This window comes from Cajanus cajan, chromosome 6 (genome assembly GCF_000230855.2).
Source record: "Cajanus cajan strain Asha chromosome 6, NIPB_CcT2T_4, whole genome shotgun sequence".
Classification (NCBI taxonomy): domain Eukaryota; kingdom Viridiplantae; phylum Streptophyta; class Magnoliopsida; order Fabales; family Fabaceae; genus Cajanus; species Cajanus cajan.
The window spans coordinates 6083811-6097669 of record NC_138522.1 but is presented as its reverse complement, the minus strand read 5'-3'; the positions used below and the strand labels follow the sequence as shown (position 1 = coordinate 6097669).

At 28.7% G+C, this 13859-nt stretch overlaps 1 protein-coding gene across 1 annotated transcript; it reads right to left on the bottom strand.

Moving 5' to 3' along the window:
• Window positions 1-1734: 1734 nt before the first annotated feature.
• Window positions 1735-3243, bottom strand: LOC145958516 (glucan endo-1,3-beta-glucosidase 11-like). The gene is made up of 3 exons (XM_083076011.1): window positions 3232-3243; window positions 3080-3141; window positions 1735-2158 (listed from the first exon to the last, which is right to left on the bottom strand). Exons 1-3 carry the CDS (start codon window positions 3241-3243, stop codon window positions 1735-1737), a joined length of 498 nt encoding a protein of 165 aa, XP_082932137.1.
• Window positions 3244-13859: the final 10616 nt, after the last annotated feature.

The window sequence follows — 13859 nt, the reverse complement described above, 5'->3', positions numbered from 1 at the left end:
ATGTTGAATATTCATCTATTTATCAATGGCTATTGTGTTAAATTTTGTTAAATGCCTTTTATTAGTCTCTTCTCTTAAGCATTTATTTTTCATCTATAAATTTAAATATGTTTTTAGTCTATCAAATTTAGAATAAATTTATTTTTATCCCATTACTACAGGAAAATTTATTTTTAATGACAATTATTCAGTGACAATAACATAATGACCAAAATTTTATTATCTAAAAAAATATTTATGGCCAATCTATAAATGACAATAAAAAAATGATTGATAAAGGTAATTAGTAGAAACTGTCGACCAAAAATCAATAACAAAATATTTTACTCAATTATATTTTTAATATTTTTAACATAAGTTTTGAGTTGTTCAGTGATACTTTCATTTGGTGTAAATTATTTTTCCATTTCAACCCAGACTCACGTTTTCTCTCTTCTAAACACAAAATTTTCTTAATCTTATTTGGGTATGTTAGACCATTATCTCTCACAGCAACCTCTCTGTCGCAACAATCCCTCTAAAATTACAATCTCTCTCACAATGACTCATTCAAAATCTTATGTTAGGTTATTTTTTTTGTCATGTAACTTTATGGTTTATCACCTTAATTGTGTTTTACTCTATTAGAATTCCAAACTTAGGGTTCATATATTTTCGTAATGTATCGTTCATTCTCCGTTTTTCTTGATTTTTAGTTTTCAAAGACCACTCCCTGCAAGGTTAAATGCCTCTTATTTTTTATTAGGTTACTATTAAATAATTGGTTTGATTCCTTCTCCTAGATCCACTCTCGTGCTTTTAATTACTTTCTCGATTATATTTTGAATTTTAATTTTGATTTTGTGTTGTGGTTGTCTTTACAATTAATTTATCAATGGATTATAATTTGTTATTCCTTTTAATAATTTATTTCTTTTTGTGTGAATGTTCAACTTTTAACTTCTGAGGCCAGAAAGAATGGTAATGGTAAGTGTCGCTTTTTTTTGGAAATGGTATGTTTTTGGTGCTAACAAACTTGAATTATTATGTCCACCCTTTGATAACTGTGATGTATGCATTTCATCATTTTTCATTGTTTACTTATTCTTGTGTTTTAAATAGTAGCTTACTTTCACTAAAAAAAAATGTGTGATTTGTGGCGGTTATTTTAGTAGTTTCTGGCGGTTAAAAACCGCCACAAATTGCATTACCGGCGTCATTCATAACCGCCGGATCTACGGTCGCCAAAAATCGTTTCCGGCGGATATCTTTTAAACGCTGGTATTGAGCGCCAGAAAATTCAATCTTGTTGTGGCGGTTGAAATCGCCACAAAATGCATTTTTGTTTGACTTGTTTGACATGTTCTTAGCGGTTTAAAACCGCCACAAAATTCACCTAGATTTTTCTTAATTTAGCATTTCTGGCGGTGTTAAACTGCCAAAAAATTGTATTTTTTCTTTTTAAAGTTTTCTCACATTTTGTCAAACCACATAACATAATAATTTATAGTTAAATAATTTTTTTATTCACTTATAGTTAAATATTATTTTTTTAAAATAAAAAACATTATTAAAACAATGCATGAAAAAGAAGAAATTGAAGATTAATAATTTATAGTATATAAAATTACTCACCACTAATGCATCATAATGGAGACCATCGTAAATCAACATCACTCTTTCAGAATAGTTACTTCCCTGTCAAAAATATTCACTCAAAATGAGAATAGAAAAGTTCAGTCATAAGAAAAGTATTCAAACATGGTGAAAATCAGCAAGACCAGCAGCCAAAACAGCTCCTAATGCTTTTTGAGTTTCAGGGGGTCGCTTAAAAAAACACTTCATAACTGCAGTAAGAAGGTGTAAGCGAACATGCATCATGAGACAGTAGTTGTCCATATCTGTGCCTCCCAAGATTTCATTTCCCACTGCAATGCCACGAATTTTGGTCCCTAGAAGAAAGGGTTGAACATTTTCTTTGACCCAACTCATGGCTCTATCTTCCCCCACACTCATGTCCTTGAGAAATTCATTGCCAAGTCCAACCACAATTTCAATTCCAGAACCTTTTAAGGCATGAAGGACTTGATGGTCAACATCATATATCCTAATGTTTTTAATTTTTGCTGCTTTGAGTAGGGTAACCACACTTTCTGGGGAACGTAGGTTGTCTGCTATCCTACCATAGTTCACTCTGTATGTTCCTGAAAATGCTTTATCTCCTAAACTTTCTTTATATCACATTAATTTGTTTCTGTAATATAGTATAAATATTTGATACACAATTAATATTTATAAATATTTTGACCAATGAAAGAAAATGCTATAATCTATAATAAGTCAATACCCTGTCAAGATCAGTGTGTGAGAGCCACATGGTCATTACATGCTATACAATTTCCCAGAGCATATAATCTTTCTTCTATACATTGAACAACAACTTGATCAGGTAGACTGTTTCTCAAATGTTGAAGCTCTTCAGCAATAGCAACAGTAAAAGAGATCAAGCAACACAAGTCCATAAGTCAGTAAAATATCACAACTGGTGCTGAGTTCTATATCATCAATAAAGATGACACAATAGATATACCATAAAAGAGGAAAATAATACTACTTAATAATCCTAGACAGTATATACCATAAAGATCATTTTCGCACTAAAATAGACAAATAAACTGATCAAAGCACAACTAAAGAATGAAAACAAATAAAATTGGAAGGGCTAAACCCAGGTTGTCAGAGATCCAGATTCCCAAATGCTTGCAGGCAGCCAAACAAAAGTTCGGAATCAAAGTAGAAGACTAGGGGGTACCCTGTTTATAATTTGGTGATTAAACTGATATATTTATGCACAAGCCACAAAAATGGTCATACCGTCATACATAGAAATTTTCGTAATCATATCAGTGCTAACAGCACTCAACATCATTGTTCAAATTCCAAGAAACATTCAAAGAGTTCCTTAGAGTGAATCACGAATGAATACCTTCAAATTATCTGCCAATTAAATTTTTTTTTCATACTGTTGTGGAGAAGGAGACAAATTAGATATTAGAAATATAAACACAACATTGTTACCTCTCTCTTGAATGGAGGATACCTTCCAAGACCAGACGATGCATTTGCAGAAGCAGAAACAAGATCCACAAGCACGCGATGTACCTAATGCACACAGAACACTTCATTTGGATCCCAAATTCCAATAAAATCATCAATTGCCCTAACAAAACCAAAGTTTTCACCACAAAATACCTGTAGATGCATTTGAACGCCAGATTAATGTGATTTTGGTGCGAATCGAAGTAATAATCGCAACTTTGGACTCCAAATCCGTCCAAGCTCGAACGCTCCGACCTCCTCAAATCGAAACCACTGAGTCCACCTCTCTTCATCGACGAGTCTATGTAATGGTGGACACGCACACAAATTGAAGAAAATGTTTGAGCTAAGAAAGAATTCGACACTCCGACTCGTGAAAGAAGATGAAGAAGAAGTTTGAGACTCACGAAGTCTTTGCTAGGTTTTGACAATTATTTTGAATTAAAGTTCTAAAACTCTTTTTAATTTTTTATTCTTTTAATAAAAAAATAGAAAATATTTTAATTATTTGTAAAATTATAACATTTTTGACGGTTTATTAAAACCGCCAAAAAATAACCCCAACAATCCCCAGTTTTTTTGTAGTGTTTGTACCATGTTTTTCTAATATTGTTGTTTCAATTTGTTTTTATTAGATTTTCAGCTTGTCATATGATGGAAATGTGAGCTCATGTTTCTTTTAGGTTTTTCTATGATTCACCTATTATAATTTGTACTTAACTTTCTTCTATATTCTAAAATTTAAACCAGTGTTTTCTTCTATTAAACGATGTTGTTGTAGATGAGTCTAATTACTGAAAGTGAGAACACAAAGGATCATCTTAATTAGGCTTTGCAGCGAAAAGCGTTATATAGATGATTAATGATAATAAAAAATTGTTTCCAAGTGTAACCATCTCTACTATAAATGGAAAATTGGGTACCAAAATCTAATTCCAAAGTTTGCAGGTTTGTACTAAATTATATATGGTGAATATTCTTCATCTTTTACTTATAGGATAATTGTTATCTGGTTCTAGTTTTGGGTTTGTTGCAAACGTACTTGAGCTTCAACAATGCTTTAGATAATAATGTTGCAACAATACTTAATAGCAATAATTGATTCCAATGTCAAACTTTTGGAAGAGCACAAGGGGTAAATTTTTTTTTATTTAATTGCCTCTTTTTACCATTTAGTTCTACCGGTAAGATAGGTGTGATCAACATATTGTAAATATGTTTCACATCATTGAAAGGATGAGTTACATGTATTTGTTTTTCATTATAGCTCATAAATTTCCACCCAAGTTTAAGTACCTAGAGCAGGCAATACATCAACAATTGCTTCTACTTCATCTAATATTGTGATGGAAAAATCTATTGAGTTGCCTACTTCTTGCAAGAATGACTTTGAATCCTTTTAGTCTAGTTGTGATGACAGTGTGGTGGATTAAACTAATCAAATAGTTTACCTTTGTCAACATCAAAAGATTCTTCGGATAAGTTTGATTATATGAGCTCAAGTATTCCATTCTCTTAAGACAACAAGAGCCTGTTAGCTACAATCACTTCCTAGTTGGATTTTCTAAATGTTATGCTTTCAGAGGATGCAGTTCATAATGGAACTAGAGGTTGTCCTTCTAGCTTTGGTAAATCATATGGAGAGGTAAAGAAAAAAAATTAATTAGTCTATTTTTTTATTAATTTTATATTTCATTAATTTGTTAAACATTGATAATTTTGTACTGGCTGCAAACATTTTTTATGGTCTAGGATCCCTTGATGACTTTATCATCCAAGTTGTTATTGATACAGGTGAGTTACTATATTCCTCATGATTTACCAAATTACATCAACTCTCTTCAGACCTGTTCATTTTTAGCTTTCTAGAGCATTGTTTGTATTCTACTACCTTTAAATCTCATTGTTATGATTAATTGGCTTCCAAACAACGATATTTGTTAGTATGCACTACTAGAATTTCTCTTATTACATGCGACATTTCCTACGAATTTTTCATAAAAATTTGTAAGAAACGTTGTTCCTGTAAATTTTTCTACGAAATTTTATTTGCAGGTAATACCTTCGTGGATAATATATTTTTGCGAATTTTAAAATTCGCAGGAAATTTTCATGCAAAAAAAAATTCGCAGGAAATTTTCCTACAAAAAAAATTCGCAGGAAAGTTTCCTACGAATTTTTTCGTAGGAAAGTTTCCTACGAATTTTTTCGCAAGAAATTTTGCAGGAATATTTTTTATGAAAAAAATTTAATAAAAAATTACAATAAATTCTATATTTTAAGAATTTATAATCTTTTATTTTCATGCCTCATACATAATCTTTTAAATTCTAAGATTGTAGATTATAAGTATAACACTCAACCATACAATTCAACTTGTAAGGTAAGTGTTACTCCAACTTATATACTCTTTAATTGTTTTATTTTCAATCGATGAGGGATTTGAAGATTTTTTAAAATATTAAACTTATGAATTTAAATATATTTTTTTTATTTTTTCTGCGAATTAAAATTTGCAGGAAAATCCGCAGGAAAAGTTACCTACAAAATTTTTCTACCATTTAGTAAACATTACTTGCGAATTTATTTTTGCAAGAAAATCTGCAAGAAACAAAATAAAATTCTTATACAAATTTTTATCATGGAAATTTTTTTCCATGATTATTAAAATTGTAGCAAAATTTGTAAGAAATATCTGTAAATTATTTTTTGCAGGAAAATTCGCAAAAAATTTCTGCGAATATTTTTTTGCAGGAAAATTCGCAAAAAATTTCTGCAAATATTTTTTTACAGGAAAATTCGCAAAAATTTTCTACGAATATTTTTTTGCAAGAAAATTTGTAAAAAAATAACACTTTTCTTGGGACCACAAGTTTTCTTCGATAGTGATTGGAAAAATTGTGCGTAGTAAAATCAGTTCTTCATTCTTTCAATGAGAAGGATGCAAATGATTTTTTTTTTTTGTACTACCCAAGATTCATTAACCTTCAGTGAAGTTGCACTTCCAATTAAAAGGATATGATATTTTTTTTTGTAAATGCTAAATAATAACTAATTGATTTTTTAGTAGTGAATAATATTGATCATGATTATTATAGTTATCAGAAAGTGGTTGCGTTAAATCTTGCCTACCCAGGTGATGATCTCTTTGATTATCAATCCATGAAATCCGGTGAAGATCCAATTAACTTCTAGAATTCCAATATTTAAAGAGTTAACAAATGTATTTTCTATTGCCTAGATTTATCCAACTAGTTGTTTCAATGTTGTTGTTATCTACAATAAAAACAAAGTTTTGGGACAACTATAATGATTATCAATTTGTCTTTTTCCTTTATAATTTTTCTATTTATTTATTTCTTTGGTTTACGTGTTTGTGATCATGACATGTAATTTACATTATATTTTAATTTATAAAATACTAGTATTAATTGTTAGCATTGCTTGAATGTGGATAATTTTTGTTCATGGGTACTGTAGTGCATTGTCTTTTGTAATATAAATTAGTTGTTCCTTTTATCAAGCTCTACCTGCTACAAAACTGTATCATTTGTTTATTCATGCTGCAATCCAAAAAATCTCATGAACAAGAGAGCACCCAATAAAGGACTGAATTGAGAAATGGAAACTTACTTTTAGTGGCTATTTATGTTGCCACGCATATTGCTGCTAAATATAAATTCTATTAAAATCTTTACTATAATGTATAGTGAATTAAAAAATAATAATAATTGCGCCTACCGTTCTTGACTGGTACTTTGGGATAAATATAATAAAGATTTAATATAAGTTATTTTATCAGCAAGTCTATTAAAATCTAAACAGGTCAAACTCTTTTTGTATAACAATTAAATTGAAAACAAATAATAATATAGTCAACGAGGTAAATAAAAAAGAAGTCAACATGCTATTTAGCGCCCACCGTTATTGACTAATTGTGATAAATATAATAAAGCTTTTATGACGTACGTCACTTTGTTAACGTCATATTTTTCTTCTCCAGAGATTACATATGATTTTTCTGACACGACTCATGTATGCTTTTCCGATGCGGATAAAATTATAATCGGTGATATATTATTTCTAAATATTTATTGCAACTGTTCAATTTTTTTAACATATATGATTATATATATATATATAAACATTATTTAATTAAAATAATATTGTTCCAATTGATCTACATGTATTGTGTTATATCATATAATAAATAAAAAATAAAGATAAATATCATAAACTATTTTTTTCCCGAATGTCGTAGACTATAACTAATATTATGTTTACATGAATAAAAAGTAGCATCAGAATTGTCTGTACTTACATATTTAAACAGTTACTCCTTTTAGTTTCTATATTTTTTTAATAATGTTTATATCATTTTATTATATATTAATTTTTTCATACCTTTTAAGAATAAAATAAAAAAATATGTATACAAAAAGTTAATTATCTTTTATTTTATCAATGATAACTATTATCTTATTTTATAATTATTTTTATTTAAGATTAATTTCCTTTATTTTTTTTTTCTAATTATACATTATTTTACTTTATCTATATTTTGTAACTTCTATTATTTTTATTCTTTATTTTATTTTGTTTTTAAGTAAACATGGATGTCCTAAGTGTCTCTATCCCACTAGTTATCGATAATGAAAAGAATTTAAGTAATTAAATTTGGCTTAGATAAGTTTATAATCTCTCAAATTTCAGATAAATTTATTTTTAATCTCTCAAATATAAAAATGCTCTTTTCATTCCATGTAATTTTAATAAAATCTTGTTTTATTTTTTATATTCAAATTTTGTTAGGAATTTTGTTCAATACTATCATATAAAATTTACCTACCGGTAATCCTGTTAGTGAAAATATCACATTAAACTCGGTTGTTATTATATAATTGTTTCAATCTATTACTTTTAAATATGTTATTGATGTTTTGAGAGACTAAAACAAGATTTTTAAAAATTATTGAAACTAAAAATAACAGTTTTAAATTTAAACACAGCACCAAAAATACTAAAATTTAATTAATAAAAAATTATGATATACAAAAATATATTGAGATAGTTTAATATTTTTAAAATAAATTATCAATAAAAAAAAAATATCGTATTGCAATATAAATTATTTATCATAATTCTAAAATATAATTTATATGTGTAAAAGTATCTATGTATAACAATTCTAAATATAATTTATATATATTCAAACATAATATTTATTTAAATATAGTTATTATAAATTTTTTGTTATATATAATACACAACTTAAAATACTAGTCAATATTAAAATGATTTATGTTAAAAGAAAATAATGTATAATTGAATTGACAATGATAATTTAGAAAGAGAAGAAGAATAGTGTGTGATGAAGTAAAATCGGTTTAGAAATATAAATCAGTTTTGAAATATAAATATAGGCATTCCTTTAAAACAAATTTATAAGTCATATATTTAAAATTATTTTTATTATTTTATGAGTACAAAATATTCCAATGACAACAATGAAGATTGAACTTAAATATTCTCATGCATCTATCCTGGCAGTTTTTATCGGTGGACATTTCATCTATATTAGACCACCTTTATTAGGCTTAGCCTAGTGGAGCTTTAGTGTTTCACGCTCCTCATTAGTAGGTAGATGAATTTACTTTCCAAATTTTTTTGCTATAAACATGCCTCTCAATTGTGAAAGTTTCTGTTTCCTTTGTTTTTTTCCCTTTGATTCCTTCTTCTTTTTATACCCCTACATTTTTATGTATTTGATTGATTTCTTTTGTGTTCTTGCTTTAAGCTTCTTTTTTTTTTCCTAGTCTTCCCTTGTTTTTGGCCATAGTGATCGTGATAATGAATGGGTTCTCATAGTTGACGGAGTTTAATAGTATTACCGTCATGGTGAGGCTCTTGGCCCATCACCAAGACCTCTTTCAATCAACAATTTCTTGCCTTATGTGACATATGATGTTCCTCTCCCCTAGGGGTGTATGATTTTGGTGGCCCTTAGATGTTTGTCGTGGTTGACCTTGACCCAATCTCTTTAATTTGTCATCATGATTCCTTCTCTAAAACGGGAAAAGGGTGCTATTTTTGCAATGTCCTTCCCTTCTTAGGCTTCATCTTTTGGGTGAAATGTTGTCACCCCGTCCTTTCCTTAGGACATGTTAGCTTTTTGGCGGAGCTAAGGTTTTTAGATATTGGATCAGATTTATAAACATTATAAGATCCTTAATGACATCATTTAAATATATGTAATTGTCAATGTTATATATGTGGAAACTTAAGGAACTATATAAATAACTTTGATCTATATTTGGCCATTACCTGATGGACTTTGATTGTTTGCTGTTATCTTCCTAAAATTTGACATTTATAACTTCAACCAAAATCTTAGATGGGTAGTGTTGTGTTGGAAATATGCATAAATATTTTTTAAAAAATAAATTTAGTTTTGATAAGAATTTTTTATATATGTTTCAAATATTTAGATTTAATTTATTTTAATTATTTTAAAATTTGTTTGTTTGTTTTTAGAATAAGATAATATCAATATTTAATTTTGTATGACACCTTTTGTCCTCATGAATAAAATTTGATTATATTCATCTAATAAAAAATATATCTTTACAAAATACAAATATAAAATAATCTATCATTGATATCTGGAGTCAAGGTTACGACTCGTGGAGATGAAAGCAAAAACAAAATTTTCACAAATTTTTTCACCTATCTTTGATGAGAAAGTTATAATCTTTGGGCGGTGAGAATGGAGACAAACCTAGAGACTTTAGATCTTTGGAAAGTTATAGAAGAAGATTATGATATTTTCACGTTGTTAGACAATCCTACGTACCATAGATCAAATGCAAATTCACAAAGAAAGAAAAATCAAGAAGGCAAAGGAAAATAGTTGTCTCTTTGCCTATGTTTCACAAAATATTTTTACTAGGATCATGACTCTTAAATCAACAAAAGCAATTTGGGATTACTTAAGGGAAGAATATGCTAGAGATGAAAGGATTCAAAGCATGCAAGTATTGAATTTAATAAGAGAATTTGAGTTAGAAAGAATGAAGGAGATCGAAACAATCAAACAATACTCAGACGAATTGCTTGGCATTCCTAATAAGGTTCGGTTACTAGAAACACAATTTCTTCATTCTAAAATTGTTGAAAAATTTCTAGTAACTATACCCGAAAGATATGAAGCTTCAATAACGGCCTTGGAGAACACAAAGGATTTGAGTAAGATCACTTTGGCAGAGGTGTTATATGCATTACAAACATTAGAAAAATAAAGGAGGCTTATGAGACAAGAAGGAACTGTGGAAGGTGTATATTTAGCCAAATAAAAGAACAACAATGGTGGCAAAAACAAGAAGGAATTGTTCCAAGAGAACAAACAAAATAATAACACTCAAAATTTTCCACTATGTCCTTATTGCAAAAAGACTAGTCATCGTTGTTGGAGACTTAACGCAAAATATTACAAATGAGAATAATTAGGACACTTAAAATATATATATATATATATATATATATATATATATATATATATATACAAATCTCACGAGCAACAAGAAAAAGTCAACGTTGTTGAAAAGCAACAAGAGAAAGAAGAATAACTACTCAATGTCACACGTTATGACCAAAAAAACCCTCGAAACCTTTGGATTATTGATAATGATTGTACAAACCATATGATTGATGATCGAGAACTCTTTAAAGAACTCAACAAAACTCATATCTCTAAAGTTCAAATGGGAAATGGAGCTCACCTTACAATAAAAGGAAAAGGAACAATTGTTATTAAAAGTTATTCAGGTTTGAAATTAATATCTAATGTTTTATACGTTTATGATATTAATCAAAATTTGTTGAGTGTTGCTCAATTGTTGGAAAAGGCTATAAAGTGTTATTTGAAGATAAAAATTATGTGATTAAAGATATTAACAATAAAGAAGTGTTCAATGTTCATATGCAAGGTTTGGAGAAGGAGGAACTAATTATAAATGAAGATACAAGTGAAAAGTACAAAGATACATGTCTTCAAAAGAAGTTTGATGATGAAGAGGAGAATGAAGACAATAAAAAATCATCTTCAAAGGAGAAGTTCGAGACAAATGCTAAGGTGGTTTCATTTAAGAAGGATTATAACAAAAATCACAAGAAAAGTAAAAAAGAAGAAACCAGCCAAGAAAAGAAAACGCAGATTTTGAAATTCAAATTCAAATTAGGTGATAAAGATATTTAATCAAAGAATAGTATTAGGAATATGTCTAAATATCTTTAGAAAAATAAATTAGTTTTGATAAAAATCTTTTATTTATGTTTCAAATATTTAGCTTTAATTTGTTTTGATTATTTTAAGATTTGTTTTCTTATTTTTAGAATAAGATAATATCGATATTTGATTGTTATGACACCTTTTCTCTATAAATAAAGAACTCGTGAATAAAATTTGATTATGCTCCTCTAATAAAAAAATATATCTTTATAAAATAAAAATATAAAATAACTCATCATGTTGAGAGGTGAGTATTTTAAATAACTCCTTTATAAGGAGGAACATCATTAAACTTTATATAACTCTTCTCTAACTTTTAGACCTTAACATTATTATTGAGTACTTTTCCTCTTTTCATTTCTATGACCTTCAACTCATCCTCAAAGTTAATACTATTTTTATCCTTTTGTAAGAAACAAATAGGAGTAAACTATATTATTATTTGTTTATTATAAGAGAATCAAAAGGAGCATATTTTTGTCCTTATTTTAGGAATTCCTTGAATGTTCATACCTTTCTCTTGGCAAATGTAGTGCATAATGGAGTGCTAAGCACCATACCATATTTAATAAGGTGCAACTCAAACCCCATGAAGTAGGTCCTATACTTGTCAATCTTCTCAAGTGAACTTATATATGGATGATCATTACCATGTTAAATTCGAGTAACTTTGGCATCAATTTTTTGTTGGGCCTTGCTGATTGTGATGTTCATGAGTTATTTGCTATGCTATTTAGGCCAAGCAATGATGGACCACAATGACAAATATTGAAACCACTGCAAAGTTGTTTTGCTGAAGGTAAGGGAGAATACCCAACAAAAGACTTTTTCATTATCTCCCTTATTGGGTGAACACAATGATGAGGGTCTCTTGTATTGTTATACCACTCAATTTTAGGGTTAATCCCTCTTGGGTATAATTTTACACAACTTTTTTCTCAAAACGAGTGGCAGATTTCCGAGGACCATGTCGTAGTCATTAAATGCATGGGGAGGTGGGTGGCCTATTGAAAGTATAGGGAAACCTTTTAATGTGAGGACATTTGATGCTTTCACTAACTAGGATCGGTTTGAACAAAGTTGTTGTGGTTAGCAAACTTCTAGATCAATTAATGTGGCTAGGTGTCGATGTCTTATAATATAATATAGTAGAGTTTCTCTTCATATTGGCACAAGCTATACCTTTGCGAGTGTTCAGCATCATGAAAATCTAAAGAAATATGGAGAGATTAATATTTTCTTACAAATGGTGTCAATGTTCAAAGTGAATTAAGCATGTTTGTGTTTTTAGCACGTTGAGAGCAATTAGGACAATCTTGACTAGTTGCACGAATGGTGACAAATAGACAGTTGAAGGTGATGGTCACCTACATACACTTTAATGCTCAAATGAGTATGAATTCTTTAGAGTTTTAGCACTAGAGTTAAAGAACATACTTAAAAGAGGTATTTGCATGGAGTATTTCTGGAAAAGTGAGGGTGACATGGTGGAAGAATGATGGGATGTCTTGTCAGATCATCAGTTTCTTCCATGCAACTTTCTAAGGTAGTGTTTGTTTCTGGTGATGTACTGTTTACGAGCAACAAAAGGAGAAAAAAGTGAGTGTTAGTTTCCGGTAATTTACAACGAAGGAAAGGCGAAGAAAAGCGGGGAGAAGCACTGTTCCTGTCCTCGCACAAAAGCAAAGAAAAGAGATGAAAGACACATAGGATTTGTGAAAACCAGAAAATACCCCGTCCCATGCATGTAGAGGAACCAAACATAATCGATTATGCAAGCCACATAATCGATTATAGGCTTGCATAATCGATTATGGTGACCTATCTTCGCTTACAGGCGAACCCAGAACGGGCCGTTCCAAAATTGGAACGGCCCGTTCCAAATTACCAAAACAAGAGCAATTTAGTATCGTAGAACGGGCCGTTCCGAAATTGGAACGGGCCGTTCCGAAACTGGAACGGGCCATTCCAAACTAGAAAATTGGCTTAAAAATCCTAGTTGAGAACGGGCTGTTCCCAATTGGCATAAAATGCAACCCCAAATTTGTAATTTAAAAAATTTCTCAATTTTTTAATTGGTAAAAATTAATTTGTACAATTAATAAATATATCTTCATTTCATTCTAATTTATGTCAATGATTTATCAATTTTTTTAATTTATTAATTAACTTTCAAAAATTTTATTGTACATTTTTTTTATATTAAAAAATTCTATTATTTAAATATTGACATCAAAAAGTAGAAATATAAAAAAAATAAAGTAGTACATTTTTATAAAATTAAAATAATAACATTCATAAACATTAATAAAATAATAGAAAATATAATTATTATAATATATTTTGTTATTATTATTTATTATTATAAAAATTATTATTATTTTCGTTATTATTAATATTATTATTATTTATTATAATTAGTACCATTATTATTTATTATGATTCTTATTATTTTTCTAATATTTATTATTATTCTTATCATTATTTATTACTT